The following is a 24234-nucleotide window of genomic DNA, read 5'->3' as shown; positions in this document are numbered from 1 at the left end:
AAAGTACTCTACAACAGTTTAGAAAAATATCCAATAAATATCTGAGTGAAACAGGACTAAAACGACAAACATACACAAGCAAAGTTACAATTTTTTAAAGATTAAATCCCAATAAAGAGCTCAGAAACGCAGTAGCTCCAACTGGGACTATCACAGCATCCTTCACGGAGTTGTTCCCAACAGTATGACGCCACTCGTAAGGGAGTGCGATGCCGGTCATGGAGTCGCATGTACCCCTAGGGGTACAGTACCTTTGAAAGAAATGAAACTAAAGACATTTCACGGAGTCTGGGAGTTGAGGCGTTGCTGAATCCAATGCAGCGTTAGTTCCTTGCAGCTACTGATGGGTGAGGCGTGGGTTCCTTACTGCGAGGCAGGGGAGGCGAGGTGACGGTTCTGTCCGGTTGCAGGGGAGCTGATGTGGCGTAGTTGGTGAGAAGTTGGTTCCTTGTGACCCGGCGGGGTTGATGAGTCCAGCCTGTCAAAACGTGCTGTATCGACTTCGCAGTGTGGCAATCACACCATGGGACTTCAGCGGCATTGGGCAGCATCGGGCATACGTTGCAGGCCGCAGTTGTTGCATTCAGCAAAGACTGCAGAGCCGGAGCTGGCAGTGGCGAGGCGTCCGACAGTGGAACTTGTTCTGGAGTCGATGAAGTCGGTGAACTAGCTAAGAGCTAGTAAATTAAGTCTTTGTTGGCCCTGACACTTCAGAACAGGAGGCAAGCTCAATCCAAACCCTTGGAGAGCACTTGTGGGGAAGGCAGAGTCAGGGGCCAAAAGGCAACAGGGCCACAAGCAGGACAGCAGTCCTTCTAGCAGAGCAGTCCAGATGAGTCATTTGGGTAAGAAAGGCAATCCCTCTAACAAAGTCCAGTTGTAGATCCAGAAGTGTCTGATTTGGTGGGGTCAGAGAACCAATATACATACCCAAAAGTGCCTTTGAAGTGGGGGAAACTTCAAAGAGTGGTCTTGATGTGCACAAGGTCCCCTTTCAACCCAGCCCTGCCTGCCAGAATCCCTGTGAGGGGTTACCAGTCCTTTGTGTGGGGTCAGGCTACTGGCCTTTGAAGTGATGAGCCCCTCCGCCCTTCCTGCCCAGGAAGACTTATTCAGTATGCAAATGAATGCAGATGCGACTGAGTGTCCTGTGTATGGTTGTCTGGGTGGGATGCACAAGAGGAGCTGTCAACCAGCACAGCCTAGACGTGGATTGGAGAGAGGCTGTAAGACACAGAATGCAGGAAGTGCAGGGAAATGCCCACTTTGTAAAAGTGGCATTTCTAAAATAGTAATGTTAAATCCAGCTTCACCAGTAAGTAGGATATTTTCATTACCATTCTGACCATACTAAACATGACAGAGCTACCCCTTTCAGATCAGAATCTACCACTTAAAAGTAAAAGGACATTTCTAATGCTGGCGTATGAGAGGAGCAGGCCTCACAGTAGCAAGAAACAAATTTGTGAGTTTTTCACTACCAGGACATGCAAAACACAGAAACTACAGCGTTTTACTTACATAGAACCCTGTCCTCTGGGTTACCAAGGGCCTATCTTAGGGATGACTTATATGTAAAAAAAAAAAAAAAGGGGGATTTTAAGGCTTGGCAAGTAGTTTTAAATGCCAGGTAGAATTGGCAGTGAAACTGCCCACATAGGCCTTGCAATGGCAGGCCCGAGACATGGTTAAGGGGTTACTTATGTCTGTAGCACAATCAGTACTGCAGGCCCACTAGTAGCATTTAATTTAAGGCCCTGTGCACCTCTAGGGCACTTTACTAGGGTCTTGCAGGTAAATTAAATATGCCAATTGGGTAGGAGCCAATGTTACCCTGTTTAGGGAAGAGAAAACATTCACTTTAGCACCGGTCAGCAGTAGTAAAGTGAGCAGAGTCCTAAAACCAGCAATAGCAGGGTCAGAAAAATGAAGGGAGGCAGGCAAAATGTTGGGGGAAGACCACCCTGAGGCTGTCAGGTTTAACAACTGGATCAGGGAGGGGACTTTAAGCGCTTGAATGGGGAGCCTGTCGTCTTCAATAGAGGCAGGGAGTGACAGTGCTGTCTAAAGGACAGTAGTTTGTCCGTTATAACTCTCTCAGGGAACACAAAAGGCTAAAGAAGGACTCCATCCTGTGTGGAGGAACCAGCTGCCAAAGTGCTAGTGGACTTTGCTTGACCTTATGGATGCCTTGGCTGGAGAGAAACCAAGACTTTAGGAGCCTTCCCTGAAGGAGGGGAGCTGTGGTATAGATCACGAGTAGGGGTGGGTGAAGAATTCTGCTCCGCCGGTGGAGTTTTCACCATTCCGCGCGGAGTGTGTAGTTCCAAAAAATTCTGTGAAGTGATGCGGAACAGCACAGCTCACCAGCGTTAATTTGGTGAGCGCGAGTGAGCGAAATTGCTAAGTAGTCCAGCGCGAGTGAGATTTCTGAGTGCGGGTGGTCGTGGCAGGTAGCTACCTCTCTCATTGAGAAAGCTGCCGCTCACATTGAGGAAGGTGCTGCGGGAGTAGAAAATCTACTTGAGTCGCAGAAAGAAGTTAGCGCCTTCTGGCGCTCCGCGTGATGCAGTTTGTGCTGATTTTACAGTGGGGGAGAAACTCTTGGCGCTGAGATAAGCGCGTACGCTGCAACGTACCCAAACTCTGCAGCTCGTGGAACTCCACGTAGCACTACGGAGTTTGTTCGGCACTTCGTAGAGTTCTGCTTAGCAGAGCTCTGCAAACTTTTGTCAGTCTTAATCATGAGTGACTTCAGCATTTTCAAGAAATTGAGACTCACACCTGTAGCACCAAGCAGGGACAGAGTGGTTTGTTCCACTTTTGGAGCTGTTACTGGACTCCTGCATAAGTGCATGAGAAAGATTGAAACCATTGTAGTGTAAAAACATGAAAGATAAAACTGTGACCCTTCCTCTGACCTCCCAGCGTCTGTGAGGCAGAACAGGTCACTGGCAATTTTTCCTTGTTTTTGTTTTTTGGTGCAAGTATGGCCTCTGGTGGCTGTTTTTGACTAATGCACATAGACTACCAAACAGTTATTTTTATACCCCTGTTGTTCCGTAGGACATTTTTGACACGAACTTCAGATATTCAAATGTCTTTTTGCTTAATCTGCTTTTAGGCATTTTTAATGTTATTTTGCTTCTTACATTTTTCTTGATTTCTCTAAATTGGTTTGTGGTTTTCTTTTTTAACTATTTTATTAGTATTTATTGCATGAAAAAACAATCCAATTGTATTGGCGTTTGTTGTATTCTTAACTTTAATATTGTTTGTTACTCCTTTAACCTATCACAGATTTCTCTGGAAAAAAAAACCTGCTAATTGTGTCACTGCTATTAGGGTTGAGCACAGTTTCTCACTTGAACTGCGATGTGACCTAAGAAAATTGTGTTCTCTTAATGAGATAGGGTCATCTGCCTAATAATTTAGTCCCCAGCTGTAGTTCCTTGCACCTGTATTCCTGTGTTTGCACTGTGCAGCTTTCCATGAGACTCACTGCCTGCCAGAAGTCCTTGTTCCAGGAGAAATCAGTACTCATAATAGGGAGCTAATTCTGAAAGTGGCTTCTACCATTGATATGAAATCAAAGGAAATTGTTTATGAAAGCTATCTTAAATTTGTAAATAGTAGACCAACTGTTCCCAGCCTGTGGTCCGCGGCACTCCAAGGGTCTGTGACACATTCCCAGGGGTCTGCCTGCCTGGCCGGCAGGAAGACCCTTCTCCAGCCGGGGCCTCTTACAGAAACACACGTTATTATATTTATTCCAGTATTGGAACTTTCATAGATTCACTTGCTTGAATCATTCCCCGTCGTCGAGATGGGAGCCCCTGGTACATCAAAATAGCAATATAGAAGCAACTGCAATTAAAAAAGGCCCAAAGGCTTTCACTTTAGTAGCCTATCCTTGTCTCTATGAGTAAAAAGGACCAAAGCAAGTCCCAGCCAATCAGACTTCCCCTCCCTCTAGAACCCTGCTGTCAGAAGCTCCATTCCATCAGATTTTCCAAAAGCACGAGGACCAGAGTATCTGAAGAGGACAGGTAACGGTGAGCTTCCCAGGGGAGGAGGGAGGGTCACATGTGAATCTATGAAAGATTCCAATACTGGAGAACTACAGTTACAGGTAAGTAACTAATTTTCTTACTCCAGTATTGGAACTTTCATTGATTCACATGCTTGAATCAGAATAGCAAGCAGTAATGAAGCACATTGTATAGTATATATCTATACATATATATATATATATAAAAAACCAGAATCACTGAAGAAACATGATCATGAAGGAGAGACAAAATATTAAATTAGCAATGAATATGGTAAAAAAAAAACAGCACCTTAACCTGAAAAATAAGAAAACATTACAACATCAAAGGAAGAAACAATGCTAAACAATGTGCGCAAAGTATACTGGGCTGGCGGGAAAAAGGAATGAAGAAATACAGCAGCTCACCGTTACTGGAATAGATGTCGTAAAACCAATCGTCCTAGCTCCACATCACTCTGCTGTGTTTCTTCTAAACAGTAATGTTTTTTCAAACGTATGCGTTGGTTTCCAAGTGGCAGCCCTGCAGATGTCCTAGATGGGCGCTCCTGCAAAAAGCGCCGTGGATGCAGCCACCTTCCTTGTTGAGTGTGAATGAGTCGGATTCTGTAAAGGTTTTCCTGCTGCTGTATGACAATAGTTAATTGCAGAGGCTATCCACCTTGCAATCCCCTGCTTGGACAGCCTTTACAAGGAGCACTGAACGCTACAAAAAGTTGGTTCATTTTTTGAAATTGCTTAGCTCTATCGAGATAAATTGTTATGCATCTCTGAACATCCAATGAATGCAGAGCTTGTTCCGCCGGTGTTGATGGATTTGGGAAATATGACTTTAGTACCACCGGCTGGTTAATATGGAAATCCGAAGGGACTTTAGGTATAAACTTTGGGTTCATTCGTAAGATTACCTTTTCTCTCTTGAACTGCAAGAAAGGGTCTTGGATAGTGAATGCCTGAATCTCGCTCACTCTTCTGGCTGTGGTAAGAGCGAGAAGGAGAGCGACCTACCAGGATAGACATTTTAAATCTGCATTGTGAATTGGCTCAAACGGAGGCTGCATTAATTGGGACAAGACCAAATTAAGTTGCCACGATGGTTGAGGAGGTCTGACTGGAGGGAAAGACTGGAACAGCCCCTTAAGAAACAGCTTTATGACTCTTGCGGACCGCAAAGGAGGTACGTTATCTGTACGTCTATAGTGGGAAATTGCTGCTAAGTGGACTCTAATTGACGAGATAGCCAAAGCCGATCTGGCCAGAAGGAGAAGATAAGGCAGTATTTGCTCCGGCGATGAATAGAAAGGATGGACCTGAGCTTGTGTACACCACAAGCAAAACCTTTTCCACTTCAGACGATAACATTTGCTGGTACTCTCAGCAGCAGCCCTGGCGAGGATGATTCTACAGTCCGAAGGTATAGCTAGGTGCGCACTTGTGCTTTGGAAAATCTGATGGAATGGAGCTTCTCACGGGAGGGTTCTAGAGGGAGTGGAAGCCTGATTGGCTGGGACTTGCTTTGGTCCTTTTTACTCATAGAGACAAGGATAGGCTACTAAAGTGAAAGCCTTTGGGCCTTTTTTCATTGCAGTTGCTTCTATATTGCTATTTTGATGTACCGGGGGCTCCCATCTCGACGACGGGGAATGATTCAAGCATGTGAATCTATGAATGATTCCAATACTGGAGAACTACAGTTACAGGTAAGTAACTAATTTTCTTATTACATCCTTTGTGCAGCAGTTTTAAAAGCACTGCAGAGTTCCTTGTACATCCAGCAGCTGGAGAGTGATCGTTTTGTCTAGTGGCAGTTTTGACTCCTCTAAGGTAGCGCAGATGGTTAATATGCCTGCTGCAAAGAACGTGGATCAGGCAAAGAACAGTATTTTATGCGCATAGCACAGTGGGCTACTGCTTTTGTTACAGAGATTCTTTTGTTGCTGTACAGTTCATAAGTTAAAATTATAATCTAGCACGGTGAGCTATGAACTGCCATAAAAGAGCTGCCATCACACTGCATGGTACAAATTAGAAAGTTATGTTTTTCTCCAGTCTTTCTTTTTCCCTATGCTCCTAAAAAAGGTTTGCATGCATAGAAATATATTCTTATTATTAAAGTCAAGACTAACCGCTGTGTTACGTTCTGAATCCTGAGTTTGTGCTTCTCTAGACCAAGCACTCTTAGAAAATGCCTACCAATGTGGATGACGTGAATTCTATTCTTGTAGTCCCCTGTGACACCCTACACTGGTATGAGAGGTGCTATAAAATAAATTATTTGCATGTGACAGAGAGGCTATGGAAAGGTGAAAGACACTTATGGTTTTACTTCCTTTTCCCACCATATATTTATTTGAAAAAGCTATCTCAGATCTTATGTACCTGAAAAATAAAAACAGAAATTGCTTGGGAAATATTGAATCTGAGCTGGAGATTCTGCTTTCCTAAACAAAACTAAACATTGAAAAGTTAGTCTCCGAGATGCATTGCCAACCTTCTCATTAAAATGTTTGATTTTTTCAATAAAAAATAATAATATTTTTAGTAATTACAGTATTTGCTTGGTGTGTACTTGTTTGTGTATTTTTTGGAAATTACTCTTTTAATGTTTGAAATGTAAATCGTACAAGTTGCTTGGGGGGTCCCCCACTTCCAGTAGTGATTCAGTGGAGTTCTTCTGGGGTTCCTAAGGAGTCAAAAGGTTGGGAGCCACTGTAGTAAACTTTTGTGTTTCTTTTAAAAAGAAATATGCTAATACAAGGTCAAGGCTTGGTTTTTCAACATTGGAAATTTTAGGTAACATAATTATACTATCGTAGAGGTAACCAGTCCACTCCTAAAAAAAACTGCTATGGTGTTGTCATATACTGCCACTTCAGTGCTTTTCGATGCTCGACTGTCACACGTGTTTTAGTGGCAGCAACAAAGACCTTTCCTAAAGCACTAAGGCCCTCATTACAAACCTGGCAGTCAAAGACCGCCAGGGCTGTTTTGGAGGTTGCATCGCCAACAGGCTGGCGGTGCAAACTCGCATATTACGACCGCGGCGGAAGCGGCGGGGTCGCACCGCCGGGACCGGCGGTTTTCCGCACATTGGTCCCGGCTGCCCAGGGGATTACGAGTCCCCTTCCCGCCAGCCTATTCATGGCGGTAGGAACCGCCATGGAAAGGCTGGCGGAAAGGGGAGTTGCGGGCCCCTGGGGGCCCCTCCACTGCCCATGCCTTTGGGCAGTGCAGGGGCCCCCTGGCACAGCCCCATAAAGCTTTTCACTGTCTGCACAGCAGACAGTGAAAAGCGCGACGGGTGCAACTGCACCCGTCGCACGGCCGCAACACCGCCCGCTCCATTTGGAGCCGGCTCCCATGTTGCAGCCGACATCCCTGCTGGGCCGGCGGGTGGAAACTCGGTTTCCGCCCTCCGGCCCAGCGGGGATGTCATAATGGCTACTGCGGGAGTGCGGCTGCATTGGCAGCCGCACGTCGGTTACAACTTGGTGGGCAGTGGTTGCCGCCCGCCAAAGTTGGAATGAGGGCCTAAATGTGTTTGCACTTTTAAAACGCTCAATAGCTTAATTATGATTTAAGTGCACTAATTGTTTTCTCAGTAAAACTGCCTTGTAAATCATGACAATGCAACGTTCGCGTGATGTTTCAATGTGTTCTGTTTCCCAATAGGATTGATGTTACCACTGTCCTGCTGTGTGTTGAACACTTTCTTTGGTCAGTATGCCGATCAGTGCGAGAGCTGTGTAATCCTACACAGGAGCTGTGTCACCGAATTTTGAACATAAACAGCCATTGTAACAATCTACTCATTGCACTGTTTGTCATAAGTGCACCGTTAAAAGTCCTATACAAGTAAGTGCAAGAAATTGGCATGTGACTTTACACTGTTCTGCATGTCCCATTTTCATAGTCCCGTAAAGTAAGTGATTTCTTTATGTAATTACGTTTTTTCTTGCGGGCCGGGGCTGTCTGTATCACTAAGGTAAGTATTTTCCATGTAAGTCTTCTTAGCATATCGAGCTCTGCAGGCTAGGCCCGCTCCATTCGCCTTCACAGATGGGAGCCTGAGTAGTAGTATGGCTGAAGCCTTCAAAATTCATCGGTTTGAAGAGCACCGCCCCTGATCACCAGACCCATTCTTCCTTCACAGTAAATAATGGTTACTTGTGAGATGGTTTTTGGCACCCAAAGCTTACAAAAGAGTACTTTGACTGCTGTACTTTTGTATAAAAACACATAACAATATAGCTATTGAAGTACAGTCTACTGAAACCAAATAAAAATGTACATAAATCAGTTCTTCATAATAATGAAGTACAAGTTAGGGTTTCTGGTGCAACAAAGGCCCTGCTCTGCTACAACCCACCTAAGTCAGGCACTCGCTGGAGACTATCAAATTGTGTGCGTATATTACACACGTGTTAAACCATGAATCTGTAGATTCAGGAACCTCTTAAGAATGTTTCTTGACAACTTAGCCACGTATTTCTTTTTTCTTTTCTTGACTACAATTGTCTTTATTCTTAACCAGTTCAACACTTCATATATTCGTAGCTGTTTTATAAGCGACAGCCAACACGTGTTGCTTCAGGGCTAATGCAGCAATAGCAAACTGAAGAAACCTCTTCAAAGCTAGTGATAGAAAGTAGCAATGTTGGGAAATAATAATATATATATATATATATATATATGTATGTATATATATATATATATATATATATATATATATATATACACATTAATGTTTTTCCCATTAACATGGAATGGGAGAAAACTTTAGCTACATCAGGGCCCTAGTTCTAGTAAGTACATCACGTAAGCAATACACTATATTTTACATTTTGTATACTATAACACAAGCCTGTCATTTACGTAGTTTGTATTGGAAAGGTTGTAATAAAGGAGAAAGCTATGAATAACACACATATACATCTATCGATTAATACAGTCCATTCAATACCTGCGTCTTTTTCCTGCCCATATCCAATCCCCTGACCTCACCAGTTATGTACAGTAAATGCAGTCTGCATAACAGCTGTTCACTCAAAAGTGTTATCAGTTCAGTCTCTCCTTGTGGGAGTGTTTTCTGTTCAAGATGAGCTACTAGCATGAACTGGTAACTCATTAACACTGGCCATCGCAAGATATTCTCTCAACACCCCTCATATGTCTGTCTGTTCAGATATGTGCTACTGCAGGAACACATATGTCTCCACTTTGTTATTGCTCTTGATCATGCCCTTTATCCAGCCCTCCCTTATGTGAGCAGTTGTTCTGAACCAGTGTATTGCAACTCTGTGCTTCGCTAGCAATAGTGCCTTTGCAGGGAATCACCTGTGGCTACTCAGTAGTAGTTTAACTTAGCCTAGTATAGTAGTCAGGAGGTTTGGGTCAATTTGTTTTCCAGTCATTGGAGAACGTTTGTATGAGGGCACCCCATAAAGCAGATACCTGGTGCAAGACCAGATGAGATGGAGGAACCCCACACAAGACCCTTCATATCACGGGCAGCTCTGCGGGTCTAGTAGGATCTATTTTGTGTTCCCTCTTGGATGTGGAATATGCTCTGTGCATGTATTCAAAATATGGGGCCTGATTACAACTTTGGAGGAGGTGTTAATCCATCCCAAAAGTGACAGTAAAGTGACGGATATACCACCAGCCGTATTACGAGTCCATTATATCCTATGGAACTCGTAATACGGCTGGTGGTATATCCGTCACATTTGGGACGGATTAACACCTCCTCCAAAGTTGTAATAAGGCCCATAGACTTTTGTGCCAAAGGCACTCTGATCTTGAGTCTGTGTGCACCAATACTTAAACTGTTCTTCAGTTAATTCCTCCACAGTCTCAAGCTCCCAAGCCCACATGCTGTACATGGACCCCACTGCTCTAGAATTTGAAGCCAGAGGGTAAAGCATAGACACCCATCTGGTAGGGTTTGCAGATCTGATCAATTGGATTAATGGTTCAAATCATGTTGGCTCCCCCGGGAACCCACAAATCATCTCCTGCACGGTATTCTTCCAGCCAAAATATATAAATATATCTAAGGGAGTAGGGTCACATCACCCTTGTACTGCTCTAATGTAAGGATTGTCCCTTCAGAGAATACTGTCATTGCTGCTTGAGTCATGGCCTGTATTACCTTAGGTTCCATGGCAAGTGGGACAAGTGAATTGTGGGCCAGGGACAATGCCATCAAATATAAAAAGGAGTGCCCAACCCAGATACTTAGTATTTTCCATGCCTGCCATGCGGATGCTCTGGGTCTTGGTAGTCACTGTGGTACGAGAGACTCAAGATGGTTACCATCTATTTGCTCTCTCCCTCCGTTGTGAGATATGGGAACCAGTATCTAGCATGGTGACACAGAGCCACTCGATAATACAGTTGTTATTCGAGCATCTTGATGTCTCCTCTTTCATACGGGAGAACCATAATTTCCTAATGTATTCGTAGCTGTTTATCCTCCCCCACAAGTAGTGTCATTAATTTTCTAAGGGTTTGGAAGAATGGTTTATTTATTGTGAGTGGAATGTTCATAAAAAGTTATAGGAATTTGGAGAGGATTATCATTTTTATAATTGATGTTCTACAAGCCATACAGAGATGCAACTAAAGCCAAACCTTGATCTGACGCATCAACCAGTTACCTGCTGGACATAGCTCAGTCTCACAAAAGCCTTGATAGCTCGGTGTGAGAGGATACCCCAGTACTTAACCGAGTTCTCCACCAAACTAATTGGGGATTCCAACACCAGCAGAGGTGTAGAATCTGTGAATTGTTGTTCTAGTTAATTTTAATTCTAGATAAGCCGCCAAACCTAATCACCTCTTGTATCAAAGGGGAGAGATTATGCACCAGGTTGTGAACAAACAGCAGTATGTCATCTTTATGCATGGAGGGAAGCAAATGTGCCATATTAAAGTATAGACCCCTGTGGGATGGCATGCTTGCAAATATACAGCAAGGGGTCTATGGGCAGTATAAAGATAAAGGATGTCAAAGTATTTATACATACTATGGCCACCGGTTTGGTGCAAGCAGGCAGACTGATTTCAGGAACTGACCCCCAAGGCCAAACCTTCATAGCATGGTCACCAGGAAAGGCCACTCCAAAGAGTCTAAGGCCTTCTCTGCATGTAAATGAATAGCTGCTTCCTCTAGCATTGGATTTAAATGATATAAGATAGCGACAACTGAATGAAGGTTAACAGAGGTGGATCATTGTGGCACAAAACCTGATTGGACCGAAGAAACCATGCTCTCCATGATCAGAGACAGGTTACTCACAATCAACTTTGCCAGAATTTTCTTGCCTAGGTTTAGCAACAACAGTGGAAGATACGAGGCACATTTAGTAGGTTTTTTACCTGGTTTCAAAAGTACTGGAATTATAGCTTTGTGCATTGTGGAGGCAGCACATCCACTTGCAAGGCTTCCTTAGATACTTCAATGAGATGTGGGGCTACCATGTATTTCTATGCTTTATAAAGTTCTGATGCTAAACCATTGAAACCAAGTGTGTTTCCTCCCACATTCCTATCAGTGGCAGTCTTAATCTCTTCTAATGAGACTGATTTATTTACAAATTGTCTATGGCAATTTTTGTTTAAGATGGAGTCTTAGTTGTTGTTGGGAAATATAGGTGTTCATAGTAGTTTAAAAACTCCCAAATAATCTCTTTGCTGGCTAATAGGAACTCTCTCCATTCTCCCTTGAGCTGAAGTATGCAGCTGTGGTACCTGTACATCTGGAGAAACCAGGCTAACATCCTGCTAGATTACTCCTCCTCTCCATATTTTCTGGTCCATGCATATTTCCCCAGGAAGGCAACCCCCTTAGCTACCTGTTCATTTAATGTTTGTACCAGAATACTAATTTCCCAAGCTATAAGGTTTGAGCCAACACTGAGTCTCTTAACTCCAGTCTTTAATTTCATGTTTTTTTCCTATTTGAATATAGATATCTCTCAGGATGCCAGTTTGCTTTGCAATGGTTATTCCTTGCATGCAAACTTTAAAAGGTTACCAGAGTGTGGCATATTGTGCACTGGAACCCTCATTCTGTTGAAAGAATTCTGCCACTGCAATGTGTATCTCATTCCAAAAGCCAAATCCAGCAATGACACCTCTTGCAACCTCCAGTTTGGGCAATCCAATCTGGAATTGTAATTTTTACTGAAGTGTGGTCTGACAGGGTCTTGGGCAGATATGTAACTTCAAGTACCCACGTCTCCATCTCCGATGTCACAGTAGTCAATATGTGATAGTATGCCATGAAGAGAGGAGTAAAAGAAGTATCCACTCTCTGAGCTACGTCAGTACCTACACATATCAACCAGATCGAGCACATTCATGGTGTCAGGTACTGTTTTCAACAGATCTAGTATTATAAGAGTCCCTGCCTCAGAAGCTGTCAATTTCCTGGTTTTGCACCAGGTTAGGTTCCCCACCCAGGTCATTGCCTCAATTTCAGTATGACCATATTGAGGATAGCTTCAAAAAAATCTGACTCTTCTATGTTTAGGGTGTACGTATTATTTAGAAACCCTACTAAATATTATATATCTACTGTTTGAGTCTGCTGTCCTGTGAGAACATGTTCCATCTACATCCCCTAGCCAAGCTAGTGGGGTGTTGTGGTTCTAGCAAGTGTGTTTCCTGGAGCATGGATGTGTTTACATTCTGCTTATGTATGCACAACAGCATTTTTATATCTTACTACAAATTATTCAGAGCCCTTATTTTTCCAATACAGAAGAGTTTATTTTTTACTAGTGTGGATCATGTTATAGCCTCCTTAAAGTATTCACACTGCAACGTGACTAAAACGTTGCGTATTGCATTAACTGTGCATGCCAGTGTATTGGTTTTTCACACTCACCCACCCTAAAGACAATACCTCTGCTCCTACCTAAACTGCTCTCCCAAACTATCAGTCCCATATTCCCCAATCCTGAAAAACCCAGCCATGTAAGCAAGACAACAGTGATACACACCAAAGGGCCGAGATGTGCCTATCAAAGTCTGAGACCCGCAAAAGACATGCTTGAAACATTAAATGAGTGTTGCAGCACCTACTGTAACAGTATATGTAGGATGCTGAGAATATCTTCGTCATTGCATCCATTTATGAACTGGTCCCTCTCTTTCATTTCCAACCCTGTACTCTGACAGGGCATTTCTTGCAATGCAAGCATCTGGAATGTCCATTCAGCCTCGTTTTATTTCGCTGTATGTCCCTCCATTAGCCATAATCATTCCAACATCGGGGGATCGTTTATGTGAATTACCATGTTTTTTGGCAACATCTGAGCACCAATGCAGCATCTCAGAAAATATGGGTTTCACAGTTGAGATCTATTTTCAGCCTGGCCGAGTGCAGCATTTATTGTTCAATGTCTTCTGACCTCAAGATACACTTTACTTTCAGTATCTTGCATCTTGGTTTCTGGACTGAAGTCGTGTAATCTGGATATATGAACAGGGTTTTAAAATATATATATATATATATCTTTATTCAGTGTTTACACAGAAGAAATAAACAAAACAGCATACTTCCCCAACTTTCGAAGGCATGTGAGCAAACATACAGCAGCAGTCATTGCATAGAGCTTCCTGAAATTCGGACTAGTTCACATCATATCCCAACAGCTAGAACATTTCACACCAACACAAAAGCTCAACACTATGTCATGTGACCTGAGCCTGGCCCGCATCCCAGCAGCAGTGGACCTCCCACATATCCTCATACACTGTTTCCCTTCACCTCCATCGGTCACCTCCATCCTAGGAACCCAGACCTTCTTGTACAGCCTCGAGCTTGGTAAACCAATTTCTCCTCTCCCATGCACCAATCCATGCCTTTTTCCCATTCCAGCATGGGAGGCAGAGTCTACGCACCCCAGTATTTCAGTAAATCCCAACATTCCATCATTAGGGGCAGGTTACTAAAAAGTAGAGCATATCAGTCCAGAGATTATTCACCTCAGATGCTTAATGCAATCAGTTGGGCAGTAGGTCGCACCTTGTAGCCTAGGACTTCTGACAGTCTGTTACCCACAACTTCCAGTAGGCCTACAGGGTATGCAACATGGTGAATCGAAGATTTGGAATAGGCGCCTCACCCACCTAATAGTGGCTTGCTTCATCATCGGCTGTCTATCCACACCCCAGGAAAATGATGTTCCTTAATTTTGGGGTGCTTACTGTTACCAGTGTCACACCTGTGAGGCCTGTTGCAATACGCCTCACAGGTGTGCATGACACTAGTAACATTAAGCAGGTAATGTTTACTTTGCCCTGAAGAAGGCCCCAAGACCCGTTTGGGCACTTGAAGTGGGCCAAAACATGTTGACAAAAAACAGGATTTTCAGGGAACATAGTAGACCCCTGGGAGACTAAGACAATTATTTTTTCTCATACTTTTGGAAAGTAAAGAGAAATTCTTGGGGCATTCAGAGAGGTATTTTTAGTATTATTGATATGGATCCCTGCTATTATCGAGGTAATTTTATTTCTGAATTCCCAAGATTTCTTGGTTGAGTCCGCTCCGGGAGTATCACCTCACCGGGGTGTGGATAAACAACCGATGATGAAGCATGCCACTATTGAGTGGGTGAGGCATCTATTCCAAATCTTTGAATGATCCTATTAGCTGGTGGGTACAGTAGGATAGGTCTGATTGGTTCTCTCATGAATCCCTTGCAGGATAAAAGGTCCTAATATTTTAGAGGTGTCCCTAATGCATAGTTACTATATCGTGGTTAGTGATTGATTAAAATTGGAGAATGTGACTAGGTTGTTAACTCTCACTCTCAAAGTGTGGTGTGTACAACAGGGTGCCCTTCATCTGACAGCCCAGCAAGCAGTACTCATCAGTCGCTCTTCCCATACGTAACAGATGGTTCTGTGTCTAGTATGCCCTATGTAGGATTTTTAACTGGATCAAGCAGAATCCTGCCCTAACAGCGACCACGCCAGGGTACCCACACTCCTACCCGTAGTCATCATCCTCAAGTCTCCCCAAGTCTCTTTGCCATTTCTCTCTAAGAGGTTCAAGCAGTGGTAGACTATTGTTTAATAATGTGGAGTAGAGGCGGGACACTGCATCATCAGTCAGGGTGGCCCCCAATACCCTGTATTCCAGTGGAGAGCCCTCCTCTACCTACCCCCAAAGAGCCTCTCATTTGCTCAATATATAGCTCATCTGCTGGTATCTCAAGATCTGACTCCCCAGTAGCTCATATTTAGTCTGCAAACCAGATGAATGCACCCTTCTTCCATACGGCACCTAATTTGGAGATCCCCAAGAGGTCCCACTTCTTGTGTCCCTTTACCTCATGCAGACCACTCAAGAGGTCTGAATCCGAGAGTGCAGTCTGCAGGGACAATCTGCCTCGCCATTGCAATGTACGTGTCTCACTCTACCTTATATTGACCACCATTCCCATAGGGAAGGGGAGGGGGACTGCCCCCTCCTGCTGTAGAGTCAGTGGAGGTAGTCCTCCAATGCCATAGCAGTCCAGCCCACTCTGGGATGGAAATGCTCAGTCATTGACAACCAACAACTGTAGGTCCAATAATAGAGATGGAGATTCTGGAGGGCAGAACTCCCCTCCATCAGGCATCTAGTCAGGAGCAAGAGGGCAGTTTTTGGGACCCGCCAACCTACAGCAGTTTCTTCCACCTCTCCACATCACTGTGATAGGCCTCCAGGATTTTCGTCAGATTTTCTGGGAAAAGCAAATCCAGATCCTGGGTAACAAAGATATCCAAATAGAGGAACCCTTAGGCCGTCCACCGAAAAGGGCAGTTCTGAGCCCAGCGCGGATCATCGGGAAGGCCACTGACGGGTGCCATTTAATTTGGAAACCTGTGTTCGAAACGAAAATCTCAAGCAATCACTATCAAAAATCAGTGTTTAATTCCCCCATCCATATTCACTCACAAACGAGATAAGCTTATACCTTTCTATGATTTAGTCAGGGAGGTGATTGGAAGACGATATCCTACAACCAGTACCGACCTTTATAAATATAGATGAATAGATCTTGGGCTGTGCAATGTTCCTTCAACTTTTCGAAGATTAATTAACAAGATTTTTAATGCGTTTATGGGTTAGGTCAGTATTGCATATCTAGATCATAATTTTCTCACCTCAGTACCCTAGAAGAACATAGAGATCATGTACTGCAAGTTATGGGATGATTGACACAAAACAAATTATATGTAAAACAAAAAATGTTACTCCATGTCAAGATGAAATTGAATATTTCGGTTTTATATTAAGTCAAGAAGAAATTGCCATGGTGTAGCAAAAATGACAAGTAATACACAATTGTTCTTAGTACAAGAATGTAAAAGAATTACAAAGGTTCCTAGGGTTCATAAATATTTACATGGCATACATATCTGAATATACTTACAGAATTTCTCCACCTTCTCAATTATCTAAAAAAGATTAACCCTATCAGTTGTCCGAAGAAGTCAACCAAGCTTTTCTAAACAAAAAAGTATTCACTTAAGGACCTACATTCTCATTGACATTGGAACAAGTCTTCTACTTTAGATACCAATGCATCTGATACTTCCATAGAAGCTATGTTATTGCAGAGACGGGCTACTTCTTCAAAGCTGTTGTCTGTAGCTTACTATTCCTGTGATCTATTTCCAACAATACAGAAAATGAACTATGGAGGCATAGATAGCACTGAAGTGATGCAGATGCTTTGGTGGTGAACTTCCATAGATCTCGCCACAATAGGCTTATACTCATCTAAAAAACAGTCCTAATTAGTGAGAATGTGAAGGGAAAACGAACCATGCCAGGGGATGACATGGAGAGTATGTAATCAGCACAAAGTATCATCTTCTGAGCCAATAAGCAGCATACTCTGCAAATGGCACTCATATTGGGCCCACTTACTTGCCGAAGATGAGAGGAAGCTCTTGCCTGGAGTGGTAAAGATAACTGGTTTTGGAGACAGAGACTGCTGGCAGCTGTGCAACAGGAGCCAGGTCATTGTTGGCATAGGTGCAGAAAAGATGGGAAGAATTCTGAGGTACAATCCTGTTGCAAGATGAATGATCGAAAGGGAGTGAAGGGGACAGCAGACAGAAACGTTAAATTTACCAGCCCCAGGAGGGAACATTACCCACAACTGCTGCCACACTGTACCCTGAATGCACAATAAAGATAGCAACAAAGGAGCAACACCACATCCAAAAGGTTCCAACCAGAGACAAAGCTGTACCTTGGCTACCATGGAAGTGCGAAGGAGGATCCGGATTAAAAGCGACTGCCCTGCAGTACTTCATGGAAAGGATTCTGGCATCCTACCCACCTCCTTTCTGCATAGCAAGGACCGTTGTCTTAGTGGAAAATCTGGGGTCAGATATTAGGATTGCTCTTCTATAGAAGTTGGCTGAGGCCAAGCTACATGTTATGTGACCCTGAGTACCTTCCACGGAGCAACAGAGGGTGCTTGGAAAACCATTGCATAGTGGGTCAAATTCTCATGAGGAGAACAGTTACATTGAGACATTAGTGCAACCTCAGATCCTACTGGGAATTAGTATTGGCATGAAATGGTGCCAAAGGAGGTGACTAGGGAGAACCACACACTAGAGCACACATTGGCTTCAAAGAAAACAAAGCAGTAAGCCCAAATGAGAACTTCATTGGGATGATGGGAACAATACTGGAAAATACTGAACAAACCTGGAAGACACTTGCTTAACTATCAGTAATGTATCTGAAAAACTGCGGACTTAAACGATAAACCTGATAATTTAAAACACATATTGCACCATGGCAACAAAAGGATCAGATTATAGGCAGAAATACAGGTGATGACATAAAAGGATTTGGTTGGGGTATCTTCAGACACGTGCAAATTAGAAAGATATTTTTGACATTTAAGTAACGTGTACTCATGGAACTGTAGCCCCATGGCTATCTCAGACAGCTCCTCCGCCAGGCATACTAGCGAAAGTAGCATCATTAACAGTGACAGATACAATCCCGAATGCAGACCGATAGACTGACAATGTGACCTTCAGTGATTGTACAACCCTGCTATATCAAGACCTCTACCAAAAGTACATTGAACTTGAGTGGAACGCTTTAGAATGTAACGAGATTTGCGAAAGAGACTGTTTGATTACTTCCCTTTGCATTGATGCTCCAATACGAATCCAAAAACCAGACGATTAAGAAGGAAAAAGAGATACTCGGTCTGTTGCTATAAGCTTACTCAGAACAGCAAGTTGACAACAGACTCCAAATCAAGACTAGGAGTTATATGGGAGTGGCCCAAGAATGGCACAAGATAGATTTTGGAGCTGAGATTGATACCAGTATGATGAAGATAATGGACTCTCAATTCAGAAATGTAACCATCCTTCCCTCAAACTGCTCCAAGTAATGTATGGCAAAACATTCACTATGTTTGGCTGTCACCATCAATGATAGGAAGTATATATAGGCGTAGTGGTGAGGTGGAAGAAGCCTGCCCATTGGTCTGTCGTCACTTCCACTCCTGGGGTGTGTCCATTACTTGCTAAGGGATCTTTACTCGACATTAAATATTAGGGTTACCATTCTGATTGCTATGTTGATGGGGTAGGTAGGGTGAGGGGGTCAGACCGTGGAACAGAAACCAGGTTACATATAGGGTTTCTTTACAGAACTTTCTTTTTTAGAATTAATAACATTTTCGACCCATGGTGTGCTTTCTAACATGGAACATTAAAGTTGCTTCTCTGGTATAAAATATGGCGAATACGCTTGGCAGAATCCTTGAATGTGATTTTCTTGCAGGTAATAAATACATTTCCTCTTGAAAGGTACCAGAATCATGGAATACCGGCATAGATGCTCACGCTTAAAAGAGATTGTGAAAGATAATTAGGGAGGCAGGTACATCATCCTGATAGGGAAACTGTGCCAGGACATGACCCTAGTAGTATTTTAAGTAGTGAACACTATTCATTACATATTCTACTTATCTCTTCTTAAGACAGGGAAGGAGAAGTGGTTGTGGGAACCAGCATGGCTAGGAGACTTCAACGTTGTTCACTCACCAGCTGTGGGGAGGCATCCAAGTGATATATTTTGAAGAGTAGTGGCATCGCACACCCGTATTAGCACACATATAGAGCATGCCCTACACATTGTCTGGAGAAATGTCCATCCTAATAATAGAGAATCCACTTTTCCTAATAGACACAGATCATACTGAATAATCGACCTTCTGTGGAGCTCTGGTGCCTTATTGAACAATACAGAAAGAAAGATATGGGCCTTATTGCAATTTCCAGCCATGTTCTATTCATATGGTATGGGATTGCAATGTTTTACGTGCTCCTAAAAAAAAACAAGTATAACACCTTTATCTCTCGCTTTTTAAAAGATAGGTTGTAGGATGAAAACCAGACAAAGGACTACTTTGAATTACATTGCAAAGGGGAGATAACAACTGAAGTACTCCAAGTACCCGCTTGCTGAATTGGCACACAATCACTTCGGACAGCTGGGTCCTGCAGATAGCTTGCAGGGGTTATGTTCTGCAATAAATGTCTTCCCCACCGTACTGTCCACTGCCCCCCTTCGCCCAGACTGAATGAAGGAGGACCATCTCTTCATTTTATGGTTCAAACCTCTTTTATCAATTGATCATATGAACAAGCGAGCCAAAGCCATTACAGCCTTTCTCCCATAGAGGTGGCCATGCAGATATATCTGTCAATGGTATGTTCAAACTGTAGGAAGCTGGCTTGGTGTGCGGTGAGTACCTATTGTATTATCACCTTATACCAGGTATCCCCTATTAGTGAGATGTAGTCAGTGTCTAGGAAGCCAGGCTCTATAGAGGTAGCTGTGGATGAGGAGCCAAGGCTTATCTAGGAGACATGCAAAGCTTATGCAATACCACTGTAGTCACACAGCACTTAGACACCTGAAACAAAACACTCAGTGTTCCGAAAATAAAGGCTCTTTATTACAGTAACTCAATCACTAAAACACAATTTACCAATACTCCAATAGGAAGTAAGTAAACGCACTATAAATGAACAGTAGTAATCTGAAATAGACATAAAAAGCAATAGAAAACAGTGAAAAGCAATAGGCAATACTGAAGACCTAGGAAAAGGCCAAGCCAGATTCTAAGAAAGTAGAATGCGAAGGTCGGGCCCCGACCAAAGGAAGTGGAATTGGTAGAGGGGAGCTGGAGAAACAAGGAAACCACCAAAGGTAAGTACCAGGCTGTCCCCCCAGCGACTAGGAGAGAAGAGGTAAGTTACTGGCTCTCCCCAAAGCAACCCAAAGGACTTCAGATAAGGATATTGCAAGACCCAGACAAGACTGCAAGAAACCAGAGGTGGGTCATGGAAGAGGAAGACCTGGAAAAGAAGGGTACCAAGTCCAGTTAACTTTGGAGTGTCCGGTCATGGCAGGAGTCACTACCCACCCGTCTTTGGATGCATCAGTTGGACGATCAGCAGTGCAGCACTAGAGCCGATGAGTTCCTGGGTGATGCAGTCAACGTACCATACCGGATGAAGGATTGCAGTCGGTCTGTATTGTGGAAAAATCACCAACAAGCCTTGGCAAAGGCAAATGTCGCAGCCGGTGCAAAAGTGGAGCTGCTGGAGACCAGCAAGGTCCAAGGGGGACTCAGCACACGGGGGGAGTCCCTGGTGACCCTCAGCAGTCCAGAGAGTCCAAAGAAGAAGAGGCAGCCACCACAGAAGACCCACAGGCAAGGAGCCCAGGAGTCGCAGAGAGGCCCACGCAGCACACCTGAAGAGAGGTCGCAGGAGAAGCACACAGAGGGCTGTGCTTCATAGGGAAGAGTGCTGGGGGCTGGGGCTATACAGAGCCTTAAGATCTCTTCGAGGAGATGCCAACAAGCCTTGGTAGCTGCAAGAGATGCAGTGCATGGGGGTACTGTCCTCCGTGGGAAGGCAAGGCCCTACCTTCACCAAAGTTGGACAGCTGGCAGAGAGGACCAAGGGGACCACTCAGACCACCACCCGTGATGCAGGATCCACACAGCTCAGGATGAGAGGAGATCAATGCAGCCGGTCGTCATTGCAGTTGGTGCCTGCAGATGCAGGGAAGTGACTCCTTCACTCCAAGGGAAATTCCTTCTTGCTTCTTGTGCAGACTGAAGACTTGCCGCCCTCAGAGGATGCACAGTTGGGGAAATGTTGCAGTTGCTGGAGGTAGCCGTAGAAACAATGTTGCAGGGCAAAGTCTTCACTGTTGCTGCAGTTCGTAGGTTCCTGTGGAGTCCAGTTCCAGTGGGCAGAAGTCAAAGTAAGCGTTGTAGAGGATTCCTTCTGGAGTATTGCACGTCGAATCTGGGGACCCACCCAAGAGGGAGACCCTAAATAGCACTGGAAAGGGAATTAGTCACATAGCCAGGTGACCACCTATCAGGAGAGGGCTCTGATGTCACCTGCCTGACCTGGCCACTCAGATGCTCCCAGAGGCCTCTGCCCACCATGGATTAAAGATGGCAGAATCAAGGGGCCATCTGGAGGAGCTCTGGGGTGGTGATGGACAGGGGAGTGGTTACTCCCCTTTCCATTGTCCAGTTTTGTGCCAGAGGAGGGACTGGAGGTCCCTGAACCGGTGCAGACTGGTTTATGCAAAGAGAGCACAAAATGTACCCTGCAAAGCATACCAGTGGCTTGGGAAGACTACCCCTCCCAAGCCATGTACCACCTATTTCCAAAGGGAGAGGGTGTTACCCCCTCTCCTAAAGGAAATCCTTTCTGCTTCCTTCCTGTGCTGGAGCTGGTCAAGCAGCAGGATTGCAGAAACCAGCCTGAGGGGTGGCAGCAGTGTGGGCTGCCTGGAAAACCTCTGAAAGCTGGTGGGAGCAATGCTGGGGGTCCTCTAAGGAGCCCCCAGAGTGCATGGAATCATACAACCAATACTGGCAACAGTGCTGGGGTATTATTCTGACATGTTTGATACCAAACATGCCCAGGCCCAGAGTTAACATTATGTAGCTGGACATAGGTTGTGACCTATGTCCCGTGATATAGGTTGTGACCAATGTCTGGTACACGCATAAAATGGCATCCACGCACTCACTGGAACTGGAGTTTGTGGGGGCACGTCAGCTCACGCAAGGGTGCCCTCACACACACGTACCTGCACCCTGCCCTCCAGACTAGGAGGGCCTACCATAGTGGTGACTTACAGTGACCTGGTGCAGTGACCTGAAATGAAAGGGTGCATGCACCTTTTCACACAGGCTGCAATTGCATGCCTGCAGACATATTTTACATGGGCTCCCATGGGTGGCATAATATATGCTGCAGCCCATGCGGAACCCCTGGTGGCCCAATGCCCTGGGTACCACGTACTAGGGACTTATAAGGGGGCACCAGTATGCCAAATGTGGGGTGTTTGTGGTCCAAACAACCATATTTAAAGGAAGAGAGCACAGTCACTGGGGTCCTGGTTAGCAGGATCCCAGTGCACACAGTCAAAACATACTGACAATAGGCAAAAAGTGGGGGTAACCATGCCAAAAAGAGGCTACTTTCCTACACAAACCCAACCCATTTCCCGCCCCCACCCCTTCCTGACCCCAAAGTACTCAATATGCTGCAACATTAACTAGGTCAGATCTCTCCCAGCACACCTCTGTCTGCGGTCTAGGTAGTCTCCCTCTGCTTCGCACTCGCCACCTTCCGGGACAGTCAGGCACAACACTCTTAAATATTTAGGACATGTGGAGAGTAACGCGATATATGGGGCCCATAGACTGAAGTAAACTTCTAGATTATGATGGGCTGCCAGGGTTAGTTTCTCTATGCCCAGCAAATGCCCAATCTTGTGCAGCCACATTGTATGCTTAGGAACTGCCTCTGGCCCTCAATGAGAGAGCATCATCTCTAATGCTGCCCTTAGCACCAGACGGATGAGGTACCCCATCTAGATTTCAGGGGAGGTCAATTGGTGTGGTAGCCCACGTAAAACACATACTTTGAAGCGCTGGAGTTGTGTGGCAAGGTGAGTGTCAGTGTCCTTCAAAATTGCATTGCAGTATCAAGGAAGGCAGTTACAAGACTACAATAAGTGTAAGAGTGTGCCTGTCATTGTGCCTCCTCTCCAGCAGTATTCCAAATGAGCAGACTTGCCCATGTGTGATCTGACAGGGGTACTATACCAATATGTCAAAATCTTAGTAGCCATTTCTAAACTGGTCATGTTGTGTGCTATGTAGTGGGCTCTGTAATAGACATCTTCCCAGCCTTTGTGCGTAAGTGTGTGACCAAGTTCTTGTTCTAATCTCCTCTGGCCTGGTATTTTCTCTCTGGCGTCAGAATGCACCAGTATCATGTGTAGCTCAGAGATAATACTCTTATTACTGTTCTTAATGAGAATCAATTTCTCATAGCACTTAAGTGCCCTCCTCACTGCAGGTTGCATCACCCAATCTGAAAGCCCAAAGTTCACTTTTAGTCGTTTGAATGATACAGGCTCTGAGGTGTCAAAAAAAGCCACCTCGGGTCTGCAGCCTGCATACTGCCAGATGGCGAAGTCCCTTGCCCAAAGCCCTGGCATAAACTCTGGCTTACCCAGAATGGGCTTCATGGGAGAGGGTTGGGAGGACACCCATCTCTGGACTGCTATTTTATCCCAAACCTCGAGAATGGATCTGGTGGCCAGTGAGGAAAATAGGCCTCACGTCCACTATTTCTGGTGAGCCGTGACGCCTTCCACAGGTGATCTCCTGCGATCACCCAAACCATAAAGCACCAGTGCTATTTAGTTCGGATCGAGTCCATTCAAGAAGGAAGTGGAGCTGTGCAGCTTGGTAATATTGAGTAAGGTTAGGAACTCCCAGGCCCCCTTTAGCAGTAGGTTGGTACGTCATATTGCGGAGCATACTTGGGTATTTCCCTCCGCAGACAAAATGGTCAAGTTCTGCCTGTAGCATTTTATCCACCCCCATAAGGGGATAGCAGCAAAGCCTGAAACAGGAGGAGGGTGCTTGAGGGAACGTGGTCATTTTAAGAGCAGCTTTCCTTCCAAGCTAGGTGAGGCGATAGTTTCCTCACTGGGCCAGGTCTGCCTTAGTCTGGTGCAATGGTGTTCAGTAGTTAATGGCTGCTGTATCTAGGTACGTCAGAGCAATTTA

At 44.5% G+C, this 24234-nt stretch overlaps 1 protein-coding gene across 2 annotated transcripts in view; it reads left to right on the top strand.

Moving 5' to 3' along the window:
* Window positions 1-24234, top strand: part of KIAA0825 (KIAA0825 ortholog) — a 2111807-nt gene that overhangs the window by 778415 nt on the left and 1309158 nt on the right. For both annotated transcript variants that reach the window (XM_069225418.1, XM_069225426.1), the window contains exon 12: window positions 7724-7906. In XM_069225418.1, the coding sequence (XP_069081519.1) occupies window positions 7724-7906 (183 nt within the window). The remainder of the gene's footprint in view (window positions 1-7723; window positions 7907-24234) is intronic.

The sequence above is a fragment of the Pleurodeles waltl genome, chromosome 1_1, assembly GCF_031143425.1.
Source record: "Pleurodeles waltl isolate 20211129_DDA chromosome 1_1, aPleWal1.hap1.20221129, whole genome shotgun sequence".
NCBI classification, from domain to species: Eukaryota; Metazoa; Chordata; class Amphibia; order Caudata; family Salamandridae; genus Pleurodeles; species Pleurodeles waltl.
This window is presented reverse-complemented; position numbering and strand designations above follow the sequence as displayed.